At 51.0% G+C, this 27,737-nt stretch overlaps 1 protein-coding gene across 1 annotated transcript in view; it reads right to left on the minus strand.

Moving 5' to 3' along the window:
* Nucleotides 1-520: 520 nt before the first annotated feature.
* Nucleotides 521-27,737, minus strand: part of LOC140404553 (RNA-binding protein FXR1-like) — an 89,252-nt gene continuing 62,035 nt past the window's right edge. Inside the window, exons 8-16 of the mRNA XM_072493156.1 lie at nt 24,133-24,211; nt 18,602-18,711; nt 17,850-17,936; nt 13,361-13,541; nt 12,243-12,458; nt 5,458-5,658; nt 3,909-4,007; nt 3,549-3,658; nt 521-2,648 (exon numbers count right to left, since the gene is read on the minus strand). Coding sequence (XP_072349257.1) covers nt 2,478-2,648; nt 3,549-3,658; nt 3,909-4,007; nt 5,458-5,658; nt 12,243-12,458; nt 13,361-13,541; nt 17,850-17,936; nt 18,602-18,711; nt 24,133-24,211 — 1,254 coding nt within the window. The 3' untranslated portion in view covers nt 521-2,477. The remainder of the gene's footprint in view (nt 2,649-3,548; nt 3,659-3,908; nt 4,008-5,457; nt 5,659-12,242; nt 12,459-13,360; nt 13,542-17,849; nt 17,937-18,601; nt 18,712-24,132; nt 24,212-27,737) is intronic.

Here is a 27,737-nt window from a genome sequence, read left to right on the forward strand (position 1 = left end):
GAGGGTCAGTACTGAGGGAGTGCCGCACTGTCAGAGGGGTCAGTACTGAGGGAGTGCCGCACTGTCAGAGGGTCAGTACTGAGGGAGTGCCGCACTGTCAGAGGGTCAGTACTGAGGGAGTGCCGCACTGTCAGAGGGTCAGTACTGAGGGAGTGCCGCACTGTCAGAGGGTCAGTACTGAGGGAGTGCCGAGTGAAGGCCCTCGCTCACCTTCTCTGCCCACTCCCCCTCCTTCATGGCCCCACTGAAAACCTCTCTGTATCGGCCACATGCTTCAACAGAGCTCCTTACGCGGGCGAATGTCAAACTCTGCTCGATAATGCTTGCGAGGAGCTCTGGGGGACGCTTTGCCGCGTTAAAAACCGCTTTAGCCGTGCAAGTCTCCATCAGCTGAGGCTGGGGTGGATGGGGCGCCTTTACTCGGGGACGTGCACTGCAGGGTGAGGGGCCAACGCTTTCAGGCTGAGCACCAGCCAAGAAAATCAGTGTTGAAACAGGAATCAAATAAACAGCTCAGCCATTTAGAAGATGGAAGATCAAACTTTATTTCGGAACTACTTGCATACAAAGAAAACATATTGCACATCAACCAAAAAGAAACAAGATTTTCAAAAAAAAGAGAAAACAAAACTAAAAAGGACAAAAACATTTGTAGTTTGGAATCTCGTACACCAGACGGTTCAGAGGGCAGGAAACCAACCCCGTTAGATTTGTGGAACCAAACTATTTGCGGATCCACCCCGGTTTCCCGGATCAACAATCAGAGTGCACGAAACAGATCCAAATTGACACCGTTAACGCAGTCTCAAATATCCTTCGAACTGTTGAAGATGCACGGCGGGCAAAGAGTCATTTAAAAAACTTTCAATACAGAAACAAAATTACTTCATCAGTGTTACCTAACTAGCAACCGAGTCACGCAACACCCCTGCAGGGCGGCACGTTTGCCCGGGTGCAGATGGTGAATCTAGCCGCTCCTCTTAACCGTTCTCGTTGGGAGGTGGGGGGCGGGCGACCGGCTGTACTTGGGAGGTTGCCGCTGACCACCCCTGCTGCTGGAATGGCTCCCGTTCAACCGGGGCCGACGCTGAATCCGCCACTCACTGCGCTGGGCACAAAGCTGTCCCGGCACCCGTCATTTGGCCTTGTGAATAAGCAGCCTGGTTCTCTCAGCCCTGGCCTCGACCCCCCCACCCCCCGCACACACAAACCGAGCTGGTACCGACGACCCATTCGGTTACCGCCTCACCTGGGCTCAGGAAGCCAGCCAGCCTCTGGGGGTCCAGATGCCAGTGCTGGCTCTTCTGGTGTGGGGGCTGCTGTCACAATATGGAGTGTGCACGCGCGCGCGTTTGAAAATAGGGTTGCGAAGTAATTTAAAGAAAAGAATAATTAATGCTGAGTTTATTTCTGCCATTATGAAGTCTCATGATCACACGCACTAGCCATCGCCTGCAGCACATCAGGTATCAAGTATTAAAAACAGCTGCGTGGGCTCCATCGTACAGTCGCTGAAGAAATGTGGGCTTTAGGTTAGTGTGATGCAAGGTGAGAGAGAGAGAGAGAGAGAGAGAGAGAGAGAGAGAGAGAGAGAGAGAGAGAGAGAGAGCCGGCTTTTAAATACTGTACAGTGAAAATAAATTAACCTTTTTTGAAATGAAGCTGCTTAGTCCAACTTTCCTGACAATCATCGTTCCTCCGCTAACTCCGGGGGCCACTTTCCGCGGGCCCATTTTCCCCATCCGCCCCTCCGTATCTTTCCTTCCATTCCAGTGTTTCTCCTACATTCCAACCAGCAATGACGGAATCATTCTGCTTTTATTTTATCTTTCCCCAGTTATATTAGTTGTTCCTTTTTTTTAAAATTACTATCAGTGCAAGTAATACGGAGTGCATCATTTAATAGTGTCTCCTTACCACAAGTGGTTGCATACTCGTTGGTTTTTGCGATTTTTATTCCGCAGAATTTTATCGTTTTTAAATTAGACAAGCTTCAAGTAACCGACACCTTGCCTTCCTGCTCTCTTCTACACCCCCTCCACTCTCTCCATCCTCAAGCTTCTCGAACCAAACCTCTCTTTAATATATATATTTTTATCGCTGACCTCCGCCATCAAAACGTCGAAAAACAAAACCCCACTTTTCTTTTACACTCTTAGAAGGCACAACATCTTTATTTAAGTGTTTTTGTTTTTTTTTGCGTTTTTTTTTTTAATTGTGTATTTTTTTTAAATTTCCTCGAACTTTTTAATTAAATGTCAAAAAACAGATACACAGATATATGTTTTGAACACCTCCCCTCGAACCTCTGTCCGGTGCTGAGGGTAAGGGGAGGGCAAGTGCTGTGTCGAGTCGGGTAGTAGTAAGTAGTAGTTATGTAGTATTCAGGTTCCTATCTTTGGCAAGCTTTGACAAGCACTATTGAATAAACATGATGCAAGCGGGTCAGAGATTCAAGGGTGGCGGCTGCTGCGTTTTTACGAAACGCCGTTCACCACGGCCTGCTGCTTGATGGTGGGGCCGGCTGCTTGCTCGTAGCTCTGCCCGCGCTCCTGGGAGTCGCCCGCCGTCTTGGTGGCGCTGCCATTTGGGCTGCTGGTTGGGCCGTTTGGCGTGGCGCTGGGCTCGTCGCTGGGGTCCGCCCGCTCCTGAGGGAGGCCAAGCACAAACACTCTATGACTGCATTTTCACTCCCCCGTGGAATGTCCCTCCAGACTCTTTCCCGCAATGCTCCCAGAGTCTCCCTGCTGCACAGCTTAACCACCATTCCCTCCCGCTGCACTCCTGGGGGTGGGGCTGCGGGGAAGCAGGAAGGGTTTGCAAAGGGTTACGGGTAGGGCTGAGAGATGACACAACTTGGCAGCCGGGAGTATAATGTGGGAAAAACAGGAGGCGGCCCACTTTGGCAAATGATCAGGAAAGCAGATCATTATTTAAATGGAGAATAAGAGGGATCGGGTGTCCTGAAAATCTCTAAATTGTTAGCCTGCAGGTATACAGGTAGTTAGGTTGGCAAATGGAGTGCTGGCCTTGGTGGGTGGGAGTATTAAAGTAGGGGAGTCTTGCTGCAACTGTACAGGGCATTAGCGAGGAGGTTAGGCCGATACTCATTGGAGGCTATTAAAATTAATGGGGTGAGCTTAACGAAATGAGACTCTGAGCGGGTGTGACATGGTGGATGTGGAGGTGTGTCCTCCAGTGGGGAAATCGAGGGAGGCACGGTTTCAGGTCTCCCACTGAACACAAGAAACGAGAAGGACGAAAAATCTTTTTATACAGCGAGGAGTTCAGAGCTGCAATGCACTGCTCCTGGAAGCAACTTTCAACAGGAAAAAAGGAAAGGGTCGGGGATATGGCGAAGGAGGGATTAATGGAACAGCCCTTCCAGCAAGCCAGTGCAGGCATGCTGGACAGAAAGGCCTCCTCCTGCCCACTCTCCGATAGCTGCCATTGCTCTGTAAGGCCCTCACACTAACAGCACACAGTGACACAAGCCATCAGTCAAGCAGCCGAAAGGGTTGCCAGGGGTCCTGAACAAGACGGCTTACCTGTTGTTTCGCCTCTGGCTCCGGCCCGGGGTCTCTCTCGGATTGATCCGTTTGCGTGACGCGCTGTCGGCTCTGCGAATCTGCGCGGGAGATGTAATCGGCCACTGTAACTGAGGTAACAAGCATCTTAGAACTTGGCTCACCGACTCGCCGCTCCGACGCCGGAGACCGGGAGGAACCGGGATTCTCCTCCTCGGAGCAGCACAGGTCAAAGGGAGATGTAACCGAGCTGTTCAAAAGGAGGGAGGAATATCTCCGCAAGTCGGACAGCTCTTCCAGAAGAGCTGGCACGGGGGGGGGTTGAATGGCCTCTTCCTGCTCGGTAACGTGCTGCGAGCAGTGAAGGACTGGCGAACTCACCTGGCTGCCGGTCTCTGCTCAGGGAACCGTCCAATCTGTTGCCACGATTCCGGCGCCTGCGACTCCTGTTTCTGCGTGGGGGTCTCCCCTCGGTCTCGTCTGGAGGGAGGGGTGGGGGCAGGAGAGGGAGACAGGCAGTGGCTCAGTTCACTCCAAACTCCCACAATTTTATTACACAGACCAGGAGCAGTACACCGCCGGCAGCTTTAGATTTAACCTGGCCACCCACCCAACACTAACTTTCGACGCTCCCTTTAAGACGCTGGTTTAGCACAGTGGGCTAAATCGCTGGCTTTGAAAGCAGACCAAGGCAGGCCAGCAGCACGGTTCAATTCCCGTACCCGCCTCCCCGAACAGGCGCCGGAATGTGGCGACTAGGGGCTTTTCACAGTAACTTCATTGAAGCCCACTCGTGACAATAAGCGATTTTCATTTTTCGCACCATTGATATATCCAACATTTCCTTCGAATTTGATTCCACACAGATGATGCCAGTGGTTAAATTTCACTTTTCCCTGCTCCTGGCCAAGGTAAATACAGATAAAGCTTCCACCTCTGAAACCCATTACTTTACCAATGACTTAAAATTACAGCCATGCTGCCTTCAGGGAAGGTGGTTCAGTCTTCATCTTCACCCACGTGGGGGAGGGAGCCCGTGGAAACCGCCAGGTTGGTCAAAACCCTTTGGCGCAGGAGCAGACATGCTCGCCCTCGGTTACACACAACCAGAGCATCCACAACAACGACCCCATAAAGCAGTTTTGAAGCGATTTGCCTGGCAGTCCCAGACAGCTGGAGCAGATACGAAAGACGGCTCCACACTCTGCTGCCACTGCTCCATCCTACACGGGTAAAACCGTTTCAATTTTAAAGAGGGTTATGGAACCGAAAGCTCTGGGGGCTGCCCACCCACAAATCTTTGAAGGCAGCAGGACAAATTGAGAAGGCGGTTCAGAAAGCGAAATGGGGTCTTTGGCTTCAGAAGCAAAGCTAGAGCGTGCAAAAGGCAAAGAGATTAACGCTAAACCGTTAGAAATCACTGCGCCCCAATTCCGGGCACCACCCATTAGGAAGGACGTCAACCTTTCGGAGAGGTGTGGAGGGAGATTTACTGGGATGGGACCAGGGATGAGGGGCCTCTGGATAATGCGGGGAGACTAGAGGAGCTGGGAATGTTCTCCTTGGAGACGGGAAGGCTGAAGGGGCAACAGGAAAGGCCTTTTGGTCCTTTGCCGGTCAAAAACAGCCACCTCACTATTCTAATCCCATTTTCCAGCACATTTGGAGAGCGTAAATAAGGGGAATACTTTTCCTTTTCCGCACGGACTGGTTTTGCTCTGGAAGGCGCTGCCTGAAAGGGCAGTGGAAGCGGATTCATTAGGAGCTTTCAAAAAGGGTGAATTGAAGGGGGAAATCTTGCTGGGTCGTTGGGAAAGAGTAGAGGAAAGTGGGACATCAGCCCTTTCAAGGGGCCAAATGGCCAGTTGTACCCCTAGCCCCTCCCCAGCCGTCACTCCAGGCACTTAACCGGAAGCACCCCGTCACATACCCACACCATTCTCATTGATGGAGGCGCTGTCGGACTCCACAATCCCGTCCATCATGGTTGCGTCGTCGTCGGTGCGCCGCCTGCGGGACCTGCGGCGCCGGTTCGCGTTGGCGTGCGGTTCGCTGGCGTCGGTGTCGCCGGCCTGATCGGTTTCCGCGTTCTCCAGCAGGCTGTACGGATTGCTGTCTGGGTCCTTCAGCACTGAAACACAAAAGCGCCACAGGCAGGCACACACAATTACCAGAGAGAAAAGCAACTGCATCGCAGGCAGGAACAGGACAAGGCTTTGCTGTCGGGTAGGACCGCATCAGAAACGTCTGCCACAGATATTTTGCCTGTATTGTGCATCAGTTAATCCTGACGAAGCTGCCTTAGCTTCCTTTACACAATTTAAATAGAGACCTCGCCCTCGTGTCCTTTGTTGGTCTCGGTCCGGTCCCGATCAACCGACTTGTGGTCTCCGCAACCCTTTGACCTCCTGCTTTGGGCCTGCTGGGCAATCTGCTCGCATAGTGTTCAGCGGCCTAGTCTCTGGTCTCCAACTCCCTCGACCTCTCTTCCCACCCGCCTTTAAAACACTCCCAAAAATAGAATTGTAGGAGCTAGTGGATATAAGCGAGCCTGGCAGTGCTGCTTTGCTGGAAGTGACATCTTTTTAAAATAAGGGCAAGGGCGATCGGAGTCACTATCTACCCCCTCAACCAACGTCACCAAAAACAGACCGTCTGGGTCATTAACACGAGGCTGTGGAACCTGCTGCGCGTCAATTTACTGCCTTGTTTCCTGCATTAAGGGGCTACAATTCAAAATGGATCAAGTGCTTTGGCACCATCAGAGGTGTAGAAAGGTGCTATAGAAATGCAGTTCTTTCTTCCTCAAAGCCTAATTTTCTTTTACCCCAGTCTAATATTACCTCTCTCCTCGAGCTCAGCATTCAGTTTCCCCTCGTACCAGCCTGCAAAGGGCAGTAGTGGCTTGTACATCAAAATTCCCTAAATAAATGCACAGTGGTTAGCACTGTTGCTTCACAGCGGCAGGGACCTGGGTTCGATTCCCCGCTGGGTCACCGTCTGTGCGGTGTGCGCACGTTCTCCCAGTGTCTGCGTGGGTTTCCTCCGGGTGCTCTGGTTTCCTCCCACAGTCCCGAAAGACGTGCTTGTTAGGTGAATTGGATATTCTGAATTCTCCCCGTGTACCCGAACAGGCGCCGGAATGTGGCGACTAGGGGCTTTTCACAGTAACTTCACTGCAGTGTTAATGTCAGCCTACTTCTGACACTAATGATTATTAAATCCAAGCTCTTACTGTCAAGAGTGGGGCCATTATTCAGAGAGGATGTCAAACTGGCTGATGGGCCTTCATCCGAACCTACCTCGTTATGGACAGACCAGTGTGAACCAGGATATTATGGGGAGAAACGATAAAGTATTTCTCTTCCCATCTGCTCAAAGTGATTTAAGCACACGATGGCCGATCTTTATTTGACTGTACACCTTTAACTCAGTTACTTCCATTGTCTGTGCTTGAGTGGTCTGGACACAGGAATAATGCCCTCCAGCATAATCCAGTCACCTAATTAAATCACCATCGGTATTTTAACTGCCCCCAGCTGTGATTCCGTAACCCTCAGCTTCCTTGCCTAACAAATATCTCACTTTTGAAATGCTCAATTGATACGCAGCCTCGACAGCTTTTTGGGAGCGAAGAAAGATTGCTGGATGCCATGAGCATTTTAAAAGGATCTTTTCGCCTGAAACCTTGCTTCTCTTCTCGCGGGAGACCGGTAACCCACTCGAGATCAGAGAACAAACATTCCATTTCAGCACATCACTGCCATCCTCGAGAAGGGCGAGGGCAGCAGACGCATGGGGGGGGGGGGCATCACCACCTGGAGGTTCCCCTCCAAGCCACTCACCGCCCTGACTGGGAAATATATCGGCCGCTCTTTCACTGTCGCTGGGGCAACATCCTGGAACTCCCTCCCTAACAGCACAGTGGGTGTAACCACACCGCATGGACTGCAGCGGCTCAAGAAGGCAAAGATGGACAAATGTAGTGGTTTGGGGGCTAGTGTAGTCAGGGGAATAGACACTGTTCTGTGTCCACGATCGAGAGTCTCGAAGGCTGTGTTGCCTGCCTGGTGCCAGGGTCAGGGACTGCTCTGGGCTGGAAAGGAACTTTCCGGGGAGTGGGGGGGGTGGAATCTCGTGGTCATGGTTCATGTAGGCACCGATGACACAGGGTAAAACAAGGGAGGGGGCTCAGTGGAGCCAGTTTTGAGTTAGGCACTAACTTAAGGAACAGAACCGCTGGGGTTATAATCTCTGGATTATCACCTGAGCCACGTGGAAATTGGCGAAGGGTATGTAAAATTCGGGAGATGAGTACACGGCTCAAAGGCTGGTGTGGGAGAAGTGGATACCGGATTGTGGGACATTGGAATCTGTACTGGGGAAAGCGGGGGCTGTATCTCTGGGACGGCTGCTATCTGAACCATGCAGTGTTCTTGCGGACTGTATAACTAGGGGTGCAGAGGGGTCAAAGGGGAAAGGAAGGGGGGGTAGCGTTGTTAATCAAGGAAGGTTTCAGAGCAGTGCTGAATCATGATATAAAAGCAATGGAGAGTGATGCAGAATTGGTTTGGGTGAAAATCACCATGACGAGACTGTGAGCAGTCTACAGGCCGCCAAAATGTGACCACTCAAGGAGGTCAACGCATAAATGAAGAAATATCAAGGGCACGTTTGAAAAGAACCGCAATTATCAGGGGAAATTTTAATTTGCATTACAATTGAACAAACCAAAGCGGCAAGGGCAAAGTAGAAGAATAATTTGTGGAATGCATTAGGGATGGCCTTTAGAGCAGCATGTTGTGGAATCTACCCAGGAACGGATTATTTTAAATTTGGCTCTGTTCAATGAAGGATTAATAAGGGATCCCGTTGTTAATGATTCCCTAGGGGGTAGTGGCCACAATTTGATAGAATGCCAGATACAGTTTGAGGGCAAACTCCATAACCAGTGACTTCAACTTAAAGAAGGGCAATTATAAAGGTATGTGAGAGGAGTTGTCTACAGCAATCTGGGTAAGCAAGCTAAGATACAGGGCAGTAGACAAGCAGAGGTAGATATTCTCACAGCTAGTCCATAGTGCTCAGCAGGAGTTTATCCCAATCAAAAAGAGGGATTCCACCAGAAAGAGGCAAAATCCATGGTGAACAAAGGAGGTCGAGGATGATGTTAAATTGGAAAGCAGGATATATAAAGTGGAAAGGGATATTGGTGGGCCAGAAAACTGGGAAGATTCTAGGATCCAGCAGCAAAAGACTAAAAAGACTACCGCAGCACGGTAGCCTTGTGGATAGCACAATTGCTTCACAGCTCCAGGGTCCCAGGTTCGATTCCGGCTTGGGTCACTGTCTGTGCGGAGTCTGCACATCCTCCCAGTGTGTGCGTGGGTTTCCTCCGGGTGCTCCGGTTTCCTCCCACAGTCCAAAGATGTGCAGGTTAGGTGGATTGGCCATGATAAATTGCCCTTAGTGTCCAAAATTGCCCTTAGTGTTGGGTGGGTTTACTGGGTTATGGGGATAGGGTGGCGGTGTTGACCTTGGGTAGGGTGCTCTTTCCAAGAGCCGGTGCAGACTCGATGGGCCGAATGGCCTCCTTCTGTACTGTAAATTCTATGATAAAAAGCTCATTAGGGAGAAAAAATGAATTTTGAGAGAAAGCTTGCAGGCAGTTTAAAAACAGAGTTTCTCTGGATATATAAATAGAAAGGGAAATGTGGGACCTCTACTGATGGAGGCTGGTGAAGCAACAGCAAACAAAGAAATGGCGGATATGCTAAATACATTTTTTGCATCAGTCTTCAGCACGGACACATTGCAAATATCCCAGAGGTATCAGAAGGGTCGAGTTCAAATAACATGGTCGACCTTACAGAAATCCCAATCACAAGGGACAGACAAACTCAAGGGGCTAAAGACAGACAAGTCACCAGGACCCGAGGGGCTGCACGCTGGGGTTTTAATGGACGTAGCTGTAGAGATAGTGGTCCCATTGGTTGACATTTTTTGAAATCCGCTAAATTTCGGGAGGGCACCAGAAAATTGGAAAACAGCCAATGTGACTCCCTTGTTCAAAAAGACACAAAGGTTGGTGGAATTGCGGATAGCGATGAGGACTGTCAGAGGATACAGCAGGATTTAGATTGTTTGGAGACTTGGGCGGAGAGATGGCAGATGGAGTTTAATCCGGACAAATGTGAGGTCATGCATTTTGGAAGGTCTAATGCAGGTAGGGAATATACAGTGAATGGTAGAACCCTCAAGAGTATTGAAAGTCAAAGAGATCTAGGTGTACAGGTCCACAGGTCACTGAAAGGGGCAACACTGATGGAGAAGGTGGTCAAGAAGGCATACGGCATGCTTCCCTTCATTGGCCGGGGCATTGAGTATAAGAATTGGCAAGTCATGTTGCAGCTGTATAGAACCTTAGTTAGGCCACACTTGGAGTATAGTGTTCAATTCTGGTCGCCACACTGCCAGAAGGATGTGGAAGCTTTAGAGAGGGTGCAGAAGAGATTTACCAGGATGTTGCCTGGTATGGAGGGCATTAGCTGAGGAGCTGGAAGAACGGAGGTTGAGGGGCGACCTGATAGAGGTCTACAAAATTATGAGGGGCATAGACAGAGTGGATAGTCAGAGGGTAGAGGGGTCAATTACTAGGGGGCATAGGTTTAAGGTGCGAGGGGCAAGGTTTAGAAGGGATGTACGAGGCAAGGTTTTTTTTTAATATACAGAGGGTAGTGGGTGCCTGGAACTCGCTGCCGGAGGTGGTGGTGGAAGCAGGGACGATAGTGACATTTAAGGGGCATCTTGACAAATACATGAATAGGATGGGAATAGAGGGATACGGACCCAGGAAGTGTAGAAGATTTTAGTTTGGACCGGCAGCATGGTCAGCATGGGCTTGGAGGGCCGAAGGGCCTGTTCCTGTGCTGTACTTTTCTTTGTTCTTTGTAAAGGCAGAAGACAGGAACTACAGGCAATTAATTTGAGATCTATTATTGTCAAGAAGCTGGAGTCAATAATCAAAGAGGAAATAGCTAATTGTTTAGGAAAGCCGAATATAATCAAACCGAGTCAACATGGTCTAACGAAAGGCAAATAGTGTTTAATAGATTTGCTCGAATTCGTTGAGGATAGAACAGGGAGAGTAGATAGAGCAGAACCTGTAGATGTAGTGTATTTAGATTTCCAAAAGGCATCTGTCAAGGTGTCGCATAAGGAGGTTGGTGCATAATGTGAAAGCCCCTGGAATTGGAGGAAGTGTCTTCGTACCGATTGAAAACTGGCTGTAACATAGAAATCAGAGTTGGAATACATTTTCAGATGGAAAGATGTAACTAGCGGAGTACCGCTGGGATCAGTTCTGGGCCTGCAGTCGTTCATTATTTACATTAGGAACAAAATGTAAGATTTCCAGGAGGAGATGAAAATAGGTGGAAGGACGTGTTGTGAAGAGGATGTTGTGATTCTCCAACGGGATATCGATAGGTTGGTGACTGGGCGAAAACCAGGCGAATGGAGTGTAATGGGGGGGATTTCGGTAGGGGGAATCAAAAGGCAGATAGTGAGTGAAGTGCAGAGGGAGCTTTGCGTTTTAGTGCCTAAACCACAAAAAGCCAGCAGGCAGGTCAGGGTAGATGGTGAGATGTTTTCACCAGTGGGAGAGTCGCGAACAAGAGGGCATGGCGACAAGATAGAGGGCCGGTCAAAACGGAGATGGGTAGAAATCTCTTCTCGCAGAGGGTGTGGAATCCCTGGAATTCTCTGCCCTGAGGCTGGGTCATTAGAAGTATTTAAAGTGGAGCTGGATAAATATTCGATAGGTCGAGGAATAGAGGGAAACGGCAGAGAAAAGGAGTTACGCCCGGCATGGATCAGCAGCGATCCTATTGAATGGCAGGTCAGGCTCGAAGGCCCCGGGGCCTACTCCGGTTTTGAATTCCTGTGCTCACCACCACCTTCTCAAGGGGTAATTAGGGACGGGCAACAAATGCTGGCCTAGCCAGTGATACTCAAATCCAATGAAAGAACACAAAAATGTCAGTATGCAGTTTGATCAGTTTGAATTTGATCCAGGTCTGGGCAACAAGCAGCTTTCAAACCCACTGGAGTGGACTTGTTTATTGTCACGTGTACCGAGGTACAGTGAAAAGTATTTTTCTGCGAGCAGCTCAACAGATCATTAAGTACACGTGAAGAAAAGGGAATACAAGAAAATACATAATAGGGCAACAAGATATACAATGTAACTACATAAGCACTGGCATCGGGTGAAGCATACAGGGCGTAGTGTTAATGAGGTCAGTCCATAAGAGGGTCATTTAGGAGTCTAGTGACAGTGGGGAAGAAGCTGTCTTTGAGAGTCTGTTCATGCGTGTTCTCAGACTTCTGTATCTCCTGCCCGATGGAAGAAGTTGGAAGAGTGAGTAAGCCGGGTGGGAGGGGTCTTTGATTATGCTGCCCGCTTTCCCCAGGCAGCGGGAGGTGTAGATGGAGTCAATGGATGGGAGGCAGGTTCGTGTGATGGACTGGGCGGTGTTCACGACTCTCTGAAGTTTCTTGCGGTCCTGGGTCGGGCAGTTGCCATACCAGGCTGTGACGCAGCCTGATAGGATGCTTTCTATGGTGATTTACTGCTTTGATCAGTCCGCTTTCTTTAGTTAATAATGTTCAACAGTAGAAAATGCAATTCAAACTGGTAGGAGTTCAATGTACCTGCACTGATTGATGATGTGCCGCCTCGACCTCCACCACGACCTCTCCCGGAGGGAGGAGCCCCTCGGCCACGGCCTCCAATCGGCCTCCTCCGGTTCGGGTCCGATCCCTGCCGGCGATCCCTCTCTTCGTCGGCCTGACCTGCCGACCAATCGCTCAGCTCATCCCGGCGTTCCGACTCAGCCTCGGAAACGTTGGAGAAGTCGGAGTTGTTGTCTGCAGCAAGTAAGAGTTCGGAGATTAAAAGGTGGCCGTCTCCACAGCGCACTTGAGCCAAACAAGCATCAGGTCAAGACCCGCTTCTGATGGCGTGGCCGTCTCCGCCACGCCTGTAACTAGTTAGGTCGGTGCAGAATAAAATTGGAGGGGGAATTCTGTACCCGGGTCATCTGAACAAGCCGCTGGAGTGTCTGCACAACCCTAGCCTTAAGGAATTAGGAGCTATTTATTTTGCTCATTTACGACCCACACTCAACATCGGTGTGGTTCAGCACTCACACTTCGGCTGCCGGCCAACGTCCTGCCCAGTGAGCGGAGCACGTAGCCTGGGCAGACATCCCGAGTGCCGCATCGGGCGGGTGCTGCTATACTTCCCGCCGCTGACTGGGCCCAGGGTTTTGGATGAAGGACGACCAGGTCGCCGAGGCAGAAGAGGGGAACCAGAGTCTAGCAGAGAGAAACCGCGGTGGAGGGAGGGGAGGGGGGAATGAAAGGAGACATATTAATAATTGCAATAGATTCAGTGAGAACTAAAACGTGCGTGTGGTAAAACATCGCAAGGCATTTTATAGGTGGGTTAGATGGAAATTTAACAGTTGTAAAAGGAGATGCTATGGCAGGCGAACAAGGCGGCAAGCGAGGAGAGGGGGGGGGGGGGGGGAAAGAGAGAAGCAGAGGGAGGTTTAGGGAGAGGATTCCTGGGCTTTGGGCCTAGCCAGCTGGAGACACAGCCGCCAGGAGGGCAATGAAAATCAGTTTTAGTAAGAGGGGGGATTTTGGTGATACAATACCCGCTGTTATAACTTGGTATTTGGGAAAAGTGAAATTGAAGCTGCACAGTAAAGATAAAGTGCATCGGCCTGCCATGTCAGGGCACCATGACGTTAAACGGCAGGTACCTCGCCTCCCTCGTCCTCGGCCGCTGTAGGATCTCGAGCTGTGCATGGAGGAGGCCGTGCTGTCATCCGTCATGTAGCCACGCTCCTTGTCGGCACGGGTGGACAGCGGGCGGTACCCCATGCCGATCTGCCGGAGCTGCTCATCTATCTGCAGCCTCTCCAATCGCAGCTGCTCGACCTCCTGCGGGAAGGACAAGAGACAGAGTCCACAACCGGATTTCAAGACGCACGACAAAGGTGAACACCTGACACGAGCAATGGCAACGTTTGGCACCCTCTTCCCACAGTTTCTACCCTTTGAAGGAAAAGCTCGCTCGCTGGGATACAGCTCCATGCCAACAACTGCCCTTTCACTACTGCGCTTGACTAACTATTCTTCCATTGGGAGACAGCGTAGGCACGAAACTGCCTCAAATTCCACTCTGATTCTGCCCCAGACATTTGCCCGAGTCAGCAGCGGTCAAATTAAAATGCATTTTGATAACGTCTTTCACAACTTCAGGACATCCCAAAGTATTTCACAGTAACCAAGTACGTTTGAAGAGTTTTACAATGCAGGAAACGCTGCAGCCAGAAAGCTCCCACAAACAGGAATTAAATAAATGAGCAGATAATCTTTTTTTTTTTTTTTAAATATAAAATAGTGATGTTGGTCGATGGATAATTATTGATCCAGGCAGCGCTCTCCTGCCTCTTCTACCAAATAATGCCGCGGGATCTTTTACACCCACTCCAAAGGAACACAATTTATTACCTCATCTGAAAGATGGCGCCTCTCAACACTGTAGTGCTCCTTCAGTACTGCACTCGGAGTGCTGGCCTGGGTTAATGGCGTTCGTGTCCTTCGAGTGACTCTGAGAATCTTCAGACTCGCCCACTGAGCCACGGCCAATGGACACTGCTCGGGAGTGGAACTCTGGGTAACGTCCATCGCTCTCTGCTTCCTCAAGCCTCTCATCATCACCCACTGAGCCACGGTCAGTGGACACTGCTCGGGAGTGGAACTCTGGGTAACGTCCATCGCTCTCCGCTTCCTCGAGCCTCTCATCATCACCCACTGAGCCACGGCCAATGGACACTGCTCGGGAGTGGAACTCTGGGTAACGTCCATCGCTCTCTGCTTCCTCAAGCCTCTCATCATCACCCACTGAGCCACGGTCAGTGGACACTGCTCGGGAGTGGAACTCTGGGTAATGTCCATCGCTCTCCGCTTCCTCGAGCCTCTCCTCGTCACCCACTGAGCCACGGTCAATGGACACTGCTCGGGAGTGGAACTCTGGGTAACGTCCATCGCTCTCTGCTTCCTCAAGCCTCTCATCATCACCCACTGAGCCACGGCCAATGGACACTGCTCGGGAGTGGAACTCTGGGTAATGCCCATCGCTCTCCGCTTCCTGGAGCCTCTCCTCATCGCTACGTTTAATGCAATGGTACCCATTCCGCACTCCACCCACCTCCGTTCCTCAAGCGCCCGAGGGATTCAGTGCAAAGTGCGGGCAGAGATTCGGTTGTTGGATTGGCAGTGGAACTAGGCTCACGGTGCGCAGGGCTCACTCAATGCTTCCAAACTGTTCTCCCCAAAGCCAAACGAGCAGAAAAAGCCAACAGCGTTTTCATCAAAATCATTCAAATGGTTTAGTCTTTCCACCAGAGGAATGAGAGCAAACCCAGGGTCAAAACGCTCACCACTACATGAAGCACACAGTAGAATAAAACAGCCTCATTCATTGGTCGCAAGACGCTTTGGGACATTGATGAAAAATCCTCTGAAGTATGTCGATATGTTCAGCTGCAAAAGTTCACAGTACATTGATCGCTGCTACTTTAAAAACCACCACACTTGGACATGTTTCAGGCGCACAGGCAGAAAACTAATTCCAATCAGGTCGTCGTGAGGCTGCTGTTAAATGACACAGCCAGCTGGGGGCGCAATTACTGCTTCACCGAGGGCCAGCACGGTTTAAAACAATGGCTCCTTCAGAATTCCACACAGTTCACAGGTTGATATTAAACAAACAGTGAGACAGATGCTGCCGTGCAAAACGTTGTCTATTAAAGAACACGGCAGCATGGATTCACACAAGGGTGTGCAGCCCTGTACAAGGGTAGCCCGGCACTATCTCATGGTTACCATGTGAGCGACTCACTGCTACGCCGAGGAATGCGCTTCTCAAGTCAGGATTGTGGTACTGAATGGGTAGAAAACCGGTTTTATTAGTTCCCTTCCTTCTTGATGGTGTTGGGCGAGGGGGGAGGGGGGGTTAGAGAAATAACATGACTGCATTCATTCTGAAACAGCAAACACCGATCATGACAAAACCATTGCCCCAAAAAGGCAGCACGGTAGCTCAGTGGTTAGCACTGTGGCTTCACAGCGCCAGGGTCCCAGGTTCGATTCCCCGCTGGGTCACTGTCTGTGCGGAGTCTGCACGTTCTCCCCGTGTCCGCGTGGGTTTCCTCCGGGTGCTCCGGTTTCCTCCCACAGTCCAAAGACGTGCAGGTTAGGTGGATTGGCCGCGATAAATTGCCCTTAGTGTCCATAAAGGTTAGGAGGGGTTATTGGGTTACGTGAATAGGGTGGAAGTGAGGGCTGAAGTGGGTCAGTGCAGACTCGATGGGCCGAATGGCCTCCTTCTGCACTGTATGTTCTAATTCTATGGGGGGGGGGGTGGGGGTGCAGAATCAGGAGCTGAGGAAGAGAAATTCACAACTTCGGACTGAAGGTCCGTGAACCTGACCTCTCATTGCGAATGGCTCCATGAGACTGGCAGCAAGCGGGTACCATCTCCCGACACACCCGCTGGGCATGGGGCCATTTGGCTGTGGAGACAACAGTCCAATCCCCCCCCCCCCCCCTCCCCTCAGACCGCGCAGGACCACTGACCAAAGTCAAGACTCGAACAGCAGTAAAAATAAGTGAGGGAAATCAAATAAATGCGGAATTGGCTGGGTAGCAGCAATAATGGATGGAACTCGGTCTCCTTCAGATGCTGACTGACTTGTGCACTTTTGGATGAGACGACAGCCTGCGCAGATGGATGTCAAAGATCCCACAGGATTATTCGGCATCCTCCCTGGGTTCCACTTATCCTTGAACCACCCCACTACAAAAAGAATTAACCTGGTTGTTAGCGCGTTGAGGTTTGTGAGATCTTCCTGCTTCGCAAATTGCTTGGCCCACATTTGCTACGTTACACCAGTGGCACTTTGCAAAGTATTCCATTGGCTGCAAGGGAACGTCCAGGGGGCTGTGAAAGGTGCTACAGAAATGCAAACCGGCCTGTTCTGCATTCGGTGTTTGGATTCAATGGTAAACCCTGGCAACGAGAGTCTCGCCGGATGGGTGCCAAAGAAGCCGGACTGGCCGCTCCAGATTCAGCTATCTGCAAGTGGTCGTGACGAAACGCAATCCCCGATGCTAGGCAGGCAACAATCTCACTCAAAACACGGCACGGGATGGGCAAGGGGGGGGCCCCACACACACGAGAATCGCAAATCGGCAGGAGCTTCTGACCTACGAGAGCAGCTGAAAAACCAAAAAAAGGAATCAATCTTCCCGCGTTACAGGCAGCGACAGGAGGTTAGATTCCTGCAGCTCAGCGTCACCGAACCGGGCCACACAATGCAGCTCCCCCCCCCCCCCCCCCACCCCCCCCACCAAATCAGACACCTCGCCTCCGCTGGGAGCCCTGCCAGAGGTCGCAACATCAAGTTGTATTTAGATGCACAAGTGATGAGCAAGGAGTAATCCATCCCTGGGGGGGGGGGGGGGGGGGGGGGGCAAGTGGACACGGAGTAAACTCGCTGCGGTCTCGTCTCAGGCCATGTATGTGCCTCGCTGTCAGACATGCACTCTCAGCAGCACCACCCCGCCATTTGCACAATACCAACAGTACGAAGAATGTGCACACAAGATTATACTTTACATAGCATCATACAGCACAGGGGGCCACTCAGTCCGTCCTGTCTGTGCTAGCTCTTTCAAAGAGCTATCGATTTGTTCCACTTCCCCCGTATCCCTGCAAAACTTCCCCCTTCAAGTATTTACCCAATTCCCTTTCAGAATCTGCTCCCGCCGCCCTTCCAGGCAGCGCCTTCCAGATCACAACAAACTCGCTGTGGGAAACAAACTCTCCTCCGCGCACTGGTACTTTTGCCGATCACCGTAAATCTGTGTCGTTCTGGTTACCAATCTTCCCGTCACGAAAACAGTTCCTCCTTATTTACCCTATCAACGTTCCCACTGAATCTCGTTCAGCTTTGGAGCTGAACAACCCAACTTATGGAAGGAAAACAATGCTGCACATTCTATAAAAGAAAATGTAGAATACACATCCACCCCTCTTTGGAAGAGATGCTATTTATTTTACACAGGAGGAATACAACAGGAACTCCTGGGCCGCTCTGCAGAGTCTCCCTCCCCATTTCCAAACTACACCTCAAAAGACAAGAGCAGCAGAGACAATTTGTCAAATAATCTAAGAATTACCGTCAGGTAGGACAGGTGATACTCCAGTAGCACTTGAGCATTGACTAGATTCTCCTTGGTACCAACGAACGTGAAAGGAACCATACCCTGCAGGACAGAGGGGGACAAAACTGTTAAAGCAGATGGCCCACTCCCTCCGTTCGTCGAGCGCTTCCTGTCCGCGAGGCAACCTGAGAAGTCTGGCGAGGGGAAGGATCGGGGTCGGTTGTCGATGTGCTGACCAGCGGTAGGCAGTGATCATGTTCCAAACAGCGTCTCGCTCCGGGAGCTCATCTCTGTGGGGCGGGGAGGCTTTTCACACCATCTCCGTCCATGGGATCTTTACACAAAGGTCACCTTGTGTGGAATGCTATTTGGGAGGAGTGGTTGTCGGAAATGTGCCCACATTGGGAGCATTCCCGGGAGGTGGCGGCTGCAAGATGTCGGGCCGGGTTTGGAGGATGCCTGAACCTCTGGAGCCATGATTATTTGGGGCACCACCAGATGGCGTGAACATTCCCGTTCCCCACAAGGTAGCCCCACCATCTCGGTTAATGCAAGGTTACCCCGCCCTGCAGGTTTGCTTCCCTCATGCTGCACCAAACGCCGCGCACAACTCCAAGGTGCCACATCATCGGAGGAGCACTAAGCAAGTCGCTGGCTGGAAATTGGGCCGTCAAATCACTTTGACTAAGGTTATTGCACTCTGCAAAGCAGAGGGGACAGGAACAGCACCATTAGCACAAGGTGGGATTGCATTTAGGAGCATTCACCTCCTCCCTGGGCAGCCTCTTATCATTATCGCCTTCAATGCGAACTCGCACCACGCCGGACTTGTCCACAATTTCCTGGATTACTTTCCCGTTCTTGCCAATCACTTTGCCTGAATTACAAACAGAGACACACGAGTGCGTTAGCCAGCAACCATTTATTCTCGAGGAAAAACCTCAACTGTTTAAAAGTTGTTTAAAGAGTAAACGATATTCAGAATCCTCTGCTGGCCGGCCGACAGCACAGGTTGAAGTGCTCTTGGCTATTTTTGCAGGGAATTCCATAGATCCACAACTGCTTCACTGGGCAGGGAATTCCATAGATCCACAACTGCTTCACTGGGCAGGGAATTCCATAGATTCACACCCCTTTGGGTGAAGAAGTTCCTCCTAAACTCAGTCCTAAATCTACTTCCCCTTATTTTGAGGCTATGCCCCCTAGTTCTGCTTTCACCCACCAGTGGAAACAACCTGCCCGCATCTATCCTATCTATTCCCTCCATAATTTTATATGTTTCAATAAGATCCCCCCTGCATCCTCCTAAATTCCAACGAGTACAGTCCCAGTCTACTTAATCACTCCTCATAATCCAACCCCTTCAGCTCTGGGATTAACCTAGTGAATCTCCTCTGCACACCCTCCAGTGCCAGTACGTCCTTTCTCAGGTAAGGAGACCAAAACTGAACACAATACTCCAGGTGTGGCCTCACTAACACCTTATACAATGCAGCAGAACCTCCCTAGTCTTAAACTCCATCCCTCGAGCAATGAAGGACAAAACTCCATTCGCCTTCTTAATCACCTGTAAACCAACTTTTTGCGACTCATGCACAAGGACACCCAGGTCTCTCTGCACAGAAGCACGTTTTAATATTTTATCATTTAAATAATAATCCCTTTTGCGGTTATTCCTACCAAAATGGATAATCTCACATTTGTGGCGCAAGGCACCAAATTGGTTTTTGAAAAGCTCCAGTGGGCCTCAAACACAAGACGACTAAAGAAAGCATCACTCCACTCACTGCATGACACCAAGTTTTGGGAGTATTGTACCAAAATGGATAACCTCACATCTGCCAGACCCTAGCTCATTCACTTAACCTATCCAAATCCCTCTGCAGACTTCCGGTATCCTCTGCACTTTTTGCTTTACCACTCATCTTAAGTGTCGTCTGCAAACTTGGACACATTGCACTTGGTCCCCAACTCCAAATCGTCTATGTAAATTGTGAACAACTGCGGGCCCAACACTGATCCTGGAGGGACCCCACTAGTTACAGGTTGCCAACCAGAGAAACACCCATTTATCCCCACTCTCTGCTTTCTATTAATTAACTAATCCTCTATCCATGCTACTACTTTCCCCTTAATGGCATGCATCTTTATCTTATGAAGCAACCTTTTGTGTGACACCTTGTCAAAGGCTTTCTCGACATCCAGATATACCACATCCATTGGCTCCCCGTTATCTACCGCACTGTTAATGTCCTCAAAAAATTCCACTAAATTAGTTAGGCACGACCTGCCCTTTATGAACCCATGCTGCGTCTGTCCAATGGGACAATTTCCATCCAGATGCCTCGCTATTTCTTCCTTGATGATAGATTCCAGCATCTTCCCTACTACCGAAGTTAAGCTCACTGGCCTATAATTACCCACTTTCTGCCTACCTCCTTTTTTAAACAGTGGTGTCACGTTTGCTCATTTCCAATCCGCCGGGACCAGCCCAGAGTCTAGTGGATTTTGGTAAATTATCACTAGCGCATTTGCAATTTCCCTTTTAGCATTCTGGGATGCATTCCATCAGGTCCAGGAGACTTGTCTACCTTTAGCCCCATTAGCTTGCCCATCACTACCTCCTTGGTGATAACAATCCCCTCAAGGTCCTCACCTGTCATAGCCTCATTTCTATCAGTCACTGGCATGTTATTTGTGTGAAGACCGACCCAAATAACCTGTTCAGTTCCTCAGCCATTTTCTCATCTCCCATTATTAAATCTCCCTTCTCATCCTCTAAAGGACCAATATTTACCTTAGCCACTCTTTTTAGTTTTATATATTTGTAGAAACTTTTACTATCGGTTTTTATATTCTGAGCAAGTTTACTCTCATAATCTATCTTACTCTTCTTTATAGCTTTTTTAGTAGCTTTCTGTTGCCCCCTAAAGATTTCCCAGTCCTCTAGTCTCCCACTAATCTTTGCCACTTTGTATGCTTTTTCCTTTAATTTGATACTCTCCCTTATTTCCTTCGATATCCACGGTCGATTTTCCCTCTTTCTACCGTCCTTCCTTTTTGCTGGTATAAACCTTTGCTGAGCACTGTGAAAAATCGCTTGGAAGGTTCTCCACTGTTTCACCATAAAGTCTTTGCTCCCAGTCTATCTTAGCCAGCTCCACTCTCATCCCATTGTAATCTTTTGTTTAATTGGGGGGGGGGAAATTGGTACTCTAAATTTGTAAAAAAAATAAAAAAATAGTTAACATCCTATTTCCTAGAATGAGAAGCTCAGAGGAGGAGGAGGAGGAGGAGGAGGGGGAGAAGCTCAGAGGAGGAGGAGGAGGAGGGGGAGAAGCTCAGAGGAGGAGGAGGAGGAGGGGGAGAAGCTCAGAGGAGGAGGAGGAGGAGGGGGAGAAGCTCAGAGGAGGAGGAGGAGGAGGGGGAGAAGCGAGGAGGAGGAGGAGGAGGAGGAGAAGCGAGGAGGAGGAGGAGGAGGAGGAGAAGCGAGGAGGAGGAGGAGGAGGAGAAGCGAGGAGGAGGAGGAGGAGGAGGAGAAGCGAGGAGGAGGAGGAGGAGGAGGAGAAGCGAGGAGGAGGAGGAGGAGGAGGAGAAGCGAGGAGGAGGAGGAGGAGGAGGAGGGGGAGAAGCGAGGAGGAGGAGGAGGAGGAGGAGGGGGAGAAGCGAGGAGGAGGAGGAGGAGGAGGAGGGGGAGAAGCGAGGAGGAGGAGGAGGAGGAGGAGGGGGAGAAGCGAGGAGGAGGAGGAGGAGGAGGAGGGGGAGAAGCGAGGAGGAGGAGGAGGAGGAGGAGGGGGAGAAGCGAGGAGGAGGAGGAGGAGGAGGAGGGGGAGAAGCGAGGAGGAGGAGGAGGAGGAGGAGGGGGAGAAGCGAGGAGGAGGAGGAGGAGGAGGAGGGGGAGAAGCGAGGAGGAGGAGGAGGAGGAGGAGGGGGAGAAGCGAGGAGGAGGAGGAGGAGGAGGAGGGGGAGAAGCGAGGAGGAGGAGGAGGAGGAGGAGGGGGAGAAGCGAGGAGGAGGAGGAGGAGGAGGAGGGGGAGAAGCGAGGAGGAGGAGGAGGAGGAGGAGGGGGAGAAGCGAGGAGGAGGAGGAGGAGGAGGAGGGGGAGAAGCGAGGAGGAGGAGGAGGAGGAGGAGGGGGAGAAGCGAGGAGGAGGAGGAGGAGGAGGAGGGGGAGAAGCGAGGAGGAGGAGGAGGAGGAGGAGGGGGAGAAGCGAGGAGGAGGAGGAGGAGGAGGAGGGGGAGAAGCGAGGAGGAGGAGGAGGAGGGGGAGAAGCGAGGAGGAGGAGGAGGGGGAGAAGCGAGGAGGAGGAGGAGGGGGAGAAGCGAGGAGGAGGAGGAGGGGGAGAAGCGAGGAGGAGGAGGAGGGGGAGAAGCGAGGAGGAGGAGGAGGGGGAGAAGCGAGGAGGAGGAGGAGGGGGAGAAGCGAGGAGGAGGAGGAGGGGGAGAAGCGAGGAGGAGGAGGAGGGGGAGAAGCGAGGAGGAGGAGGAGAGGGAGAAGCGAGGAGGAGGAGGAGGGGGAGAAGCGAGGAGGAGGAGGAGGGGGAGAAGCGAGGAGGAGGAGGAGGGGGAGAAGCGAGGAGGAGGAGGAGGGGGAGAAGCGAGGAGGAGGAGGAGGGGGAGAAGCGAGGAGGAGGAGGAGGGGGAGAAGCGAGGAGGAGGAGGAGGGGGAGAAGCGAGGAGGAGGAGGAGGGGGAGAAGCGAGGAGGAGGAGGAGGGGGAGAAGCGAGGAGGAGGAGGAGGGGGAGAAGCGAGGAGGAGGAGGAGGGGGAGAAGCGAGGAGGAGGAGAAGGGGAGAAGCGAGGAGGAGGAGGAGGGGGAGAAGCGAGGAGGAGGAGGAGGGGGAGAAGCGAGGAGGAGGAGGAGGGGGAGAAGCGAGGAGGAGGAGGAGGGGGAGAAGCGAGGAGGAGGAGGAGGGGAGAAGCGAGGAGGAGGAGGAGGGGGAGAAGCGAGGAGGAGGAGGAGGGGGAGAAGCGAGGAGGAGGAGGAGGGGAGAAGCGAGGAGGAGGGGGAGAAGCTCGGAGGAGGAGGAGGGGGAGAAGCTCGGAGGAGGAGGAGGGGGAGAAGCTCGGAGGAGGAGGAGGGGGAGAAGCTCGGAGGAGGAGGAGGGGGAGAAGCTCGGAGGAGGAGGGGGAGAAGCTCGGAGGAGGAGGGGGAGAAGCTCGGAGGAGGAGGGGGAGAAGCTCGGAGGAGGAGGGGGAGAAGCTCGGAGGAGGAGGGGGAGAAGCTCGGAGGAGGAGGGGGAGAAGCTCGGAGGAGGAGGGGGAGAAGCTCGGAGGAGGAGGAGGAGAAGCTCAGAGGAGGAGGAGGAGAAGAAGCTCAAAGAGGAGGAGGAGAAGAAGCTCAAAGAGGAGGAGGAGAAGAAGCTCAAAGGAGGAGGAGGAGAAGAAGCTCAAAGGAGGAGGAGGAGAAGAAGCTCAAAGGAGGAGGAGGAGAAGAAGCTCGGAGGAAGAGGAGGAGAAGCTCAGAGGAAAAACAACAACCTTTGTCACAAGTAGGCTTCAATGAAGTTACTGTGAAAAGTCCCTAGTCGCCACATTCCGGCGCCTGTTCCGGGAGGCTGGTGCGGGAATTGAACCCGCGCTGTTGGCCTTGTTCTGCATTACAAGCCAGCTGTTTCGCTCACTGTGCTAAACCAGCCCCTTGTTTTTTTTTTGGGGGGGGGGGGGGGGGGGGGGGGAGAAGAGAAGAGATTTAGGGGTCCTCCTACTACCGATAGGTGAACAGACACAAATAGTTCCGGTTTGCCGAATCGGCTCTCAAGAAGCTGTTACTCTGGGGTCAATGAGAAATGTCAAAACTGAGAAGGACAGATCTTTGACGGGGAGGGGATTACAGAACCAAGGAGAATGGGTGGGGCCGAGATACAGACCAACCACGATCTAACGGAAAGGCTCAGGCGGAATGGCTTCTGCCTATTTCAACGTTGCAGTGAGGCACTCTACCCACAGGGAATAACTGCGAAAACGAGTACCCGGAGCTTCTGTAACACGGAACATAGAAGCAGAACGAAGTGGGAGGTATAACTCTGGTCAATCCTGGAATTATTTGTACGCTGAAACCATAACTGTGCAATCCTTTAATTAATTTGTACTTTATTTTAATGGTTATCTGTGACGATGTTCTAAAGTACGATTACTTGTTTTATTTGCATCACCACCACAATTTGGCTCCCGTCAATAAACCGGTTATCTTTGGGAATGTGCAGCACAATAACAAACAGCAGAGCTAGGAGTTAGCGGCTTCAAAGATGTTGCTGATCGTCAATGGTAACTGTAGCCAAGGAACAGGACAACACTCACCGACCAGGCTGCGCGGCACTTGAACCGAGTTCTCAGAAAATTCCAGGTAACCTCGAGCCTGTTTTACTGCTTCTGGTGTCTGGGGAGAAAGGGGAGTCTTTGTTATCAAGTTAGTTACTCGCGCTGCAACATATTAACCCGACCAGCACCCAGCTGTCTCTCAACCAGACCGTCCGGCAATTTGTTAATGATGTGGAGAGTTGGATGATGGCAGTGCTTACTGGCCAGATTGGCTTTGTCCTGCTTATTGTAGACAGGACAGACCTTGGCAGATTTTCCCCATTGTCGGGTAGATACCCGTGTTGCAGCTGAAGTTGGAACATCTCGGCCCGTTCTGGAGCACACGTCTTCAAACACTAAGCCGGGGTGTTCCTGGAGCCCCATCACCCGTGTTCAGAATGCTCAACCACTCGATGCGGTGGGAACTGAATTGGCTGAAGACTGCAATAATGGCTTCACCATTACCGAGGACGGGGACGTTCATAGAGTCTTCTTCTATCCTTGGTTTTCCACCACCATTCATGACAGGATGTGCAGAGCTTGGGATGAGATTTTGGTCGAGAGGTCATTTTCATAGAATCCCTACAGTGCAGGAGGGGGCCATTCAGCCCATCGAGTCTGCACCAACCCTTCGAAATAGCACCCTACGCAGGCCCATTCCCCACCCCTAACCTTTGGGACACCAATTTAGCCTGGCCAATCCACCCAACCTGCACATCTTTGGAAGAAACCGGAGCACCCGGATGAAACCCACGGGGGAGAACGGGCAGACTCCGCGCAGACAGACACCAGAGGCTGGAATTGAACCTGGGTCCCTTGTGCCGAGGCAGCAGTGCTAACCCGGGTCCCTGGTGCTGTGAGGCAGCAGTGCTTACCACTGTGCCACCGCGCTCTATGCGGCTCAGTGTGCATGCACTCCAGAGTTGTAGCTTCACCAGGTTGGTTTTTTATTCGTGGTTGGTCTACTGCTGGTCATGCTCTTCCTGCACATCAGGATTGGTCAACTGGCTTGTTAATGACAGCAGAATGAGGGAGATGCCAGATCTCCAGATTTACACTAAATTGATTCCATAGAAAACACAGCCATTCGGCCCAAACAGTTCATACTGGAGTTTATACTCCCACTCGAGCCTCCTCCCAGCTTCTCTCATTTAAATCCATCATGGTTTATTTCATTTAGCATAGCGATAGTGCCACATAATACGGTGGAAAGTGTCCTCGGTGTGAAGAGGGGACTTTGCCTCCACAAGGCCAGTGTGGTGGTCACTCCTACCAATTCAGCTATGGGGCAGATGCAGTTACAACAGGTAGACCAATTAGGACAAGTTCACGTAGGTTTTCCCCCTCGAGTCGTTTCCCTCACCACCCTCGATCGGAGAGATATGTCCTCATTTTAGCGTTGCTACTGAGCCAGCGACGGACGTTCCATTTCCTCCAAGTGCCGTTCAACATGGAGAACTAGCAAGTCAGCTGAGGGGCGCAGAGGGTTTCTTTACCCATGTGTGACCCGATGTCAGGAGACAATCAGCTGGAAGTCCGACCATGTCACGTTGCTGCTCAATTAATGTGTGGGATACATTCTCCCAATTTTGGCACTAGTACCTAATGTTACTGTTTTGTTATGCTCTTGTCGTAGCAGAAGCTGCTTCCGTGATGTGCACTCTGACAAAGGAAGGTTCAGACTTGGAGATAGCTTTGATACATTTATTAAACTATTAACAATTCTCCTACTTGGATTCGACTCTCCTGTTAATCCTGCTATAGCTACTCAGACTGACGAACCAGTCTGCTACAATCCACGTGGTGGGTGTTTCAATCAACCCTGTCTGTACTCACTAAGTGTCTCCACTGGAAAGAGAAAGATCATGTGTGCTGTGTCCTTATAGATGGGTTGGTGTAATGCCCTCCTGTGGTAGTGTCACCTGTGTGTGTATCATGAATGCCCATTGGTCGTGTCCTATCTTACTGACCTGGTTGAATGTCTGTGTGTCATGTCTCTGGTGTCAAGCTAGGCGTAGTGTGTTCACATTAACCCCTTGTGTATTTACATTGATGCACATCACCACAGTTACCAAGAGGACTTTGCAGCAGGGCATGCCTTCGTCGTGTCAGAGTCCGATGCTGGGAGCTCGGTTGGTTTTATTATAACTTTTTGTTGGAGTGGTCGGGTACCGGTACCAGTTTGCTAGGCCATTTCAGAGAGGGGCCGTTAAAGTCAGTCACATTGCTGTAGGTCTGGATTCACACCCAGACCAGGTAAGGACGGTAGATTTCATTCTCTAAAGGACATCAGTGAACCAGATGTGGCGTTACAACAATCTGGTAGTTTCATGGTCCCCGTTACTGGAGACTAGATTTTTTATTCTAGATTTATTCAAACAATGAAAGGAGTGTTTGGGAAAGTACTGGAAACGTTTTTACTGTGTTCAATTTAGGGTACCAGACTTCAGGAAGGGGTGGCAGTGGTATTGTCACTAAACTAATAATCCGGGACCCGGATTCGAATCCCAACAGGGCAGATGGTGGAATTTTAATTCAATTAAAAGAAATCTGTAATTAAAAGTCTAACGATGACCATGGAACCACTGTTGATTGTCGTAAAAACCCATCAGGCTCACTAACGTCCTTTAGGGAAGGAAGTCTGCCGTCCTTACCCGGTCTGGCCTACATGTGACTCCAGCCCCACAGCAATGTGGTTGACTCTTAGATGCCCTCAGGAATGGGCAATAAATGGTGGCCCAGCGAGGCCCACATCCCATGAACAAATAAAAGGGGGGAAAAATGGCCTTGGAGAGGACACAGCCGAGATTTATTAGCATGATTCCAGGGATGGAGAGACTGGAGGTGGGGATAATTTAAACAGCCCGGATTTCTCCTCTGGCTGTTTTTGATGGACTTCCCCCTCTATTAAAAGCTATTTCCTCAATTTTGGTGTGATCCAATTTATATGAATGACTTCACAGCAAACGCCTGATAGGGTGAACTCACAAAAGTGGGAAGGGAGCAACTTTGCCTCCACACAGTAAAAGAGGGATAGAGCAAACAAACATTCACAGGGAAATGACCGCAGAGAAAATTATTTCACGTCAGTCCAGAGCTTCGAATCAAAGTCCAATGGATTCGCAGGTTGAAACCCGATGCTGCATAATTCACTTTTCCGGTAGAGTTGATTTCCCACGGGTAGATGAGACACAGCAATAAATTAGTCTTGACAAGGGTACAGAACGTCCAGTAGATGGGGGGCCAGGTATTCAATCTGAACCAAGCCCCATTTCGGTGCTGCTTTAAATTGGCCGACTGGCGTTTTGCCCAGTACAGAGGGGCCATATTACTGGTTACACAAGCTTAGGGGACTCCATGTCACATGGCTCTCGCTCTAGCTTTGACAAGGGGTACCCACCCAGTTACCTGGGTCCCTGAGATTGTTGAACGTCCCAACCATTAAGACTTTAAAGGGAGGATGTGAGGTCTTTTGCCCCAGGAGATGAATGGGCTCTGGTTGGCTTATGAAATGCAGTTGGCCTTTCTATAGCTCTCTTCGAACTTGGCATGTGTGGCCCACAGGGGTCGTTAGCGCCTCTTCAGAGATAACGAGGCACAGGTTT

This window comes from Scyliorhinus torazame, chromosome 31, assembly GCF_047496885.1.
Source record: "Scyliorhinus torazame isolate Kashiwa2021f chromosome 31, sScyTor2.1, whole genome shotgun sequence".
Taxonomy (NCBI): Eukaryota; Metazoa; Chordata; class Chondrichthyes; order Carcharhiniformes; family Scyliorhinidae; genus Scyliorhinus; species Scyliorhinus torazame.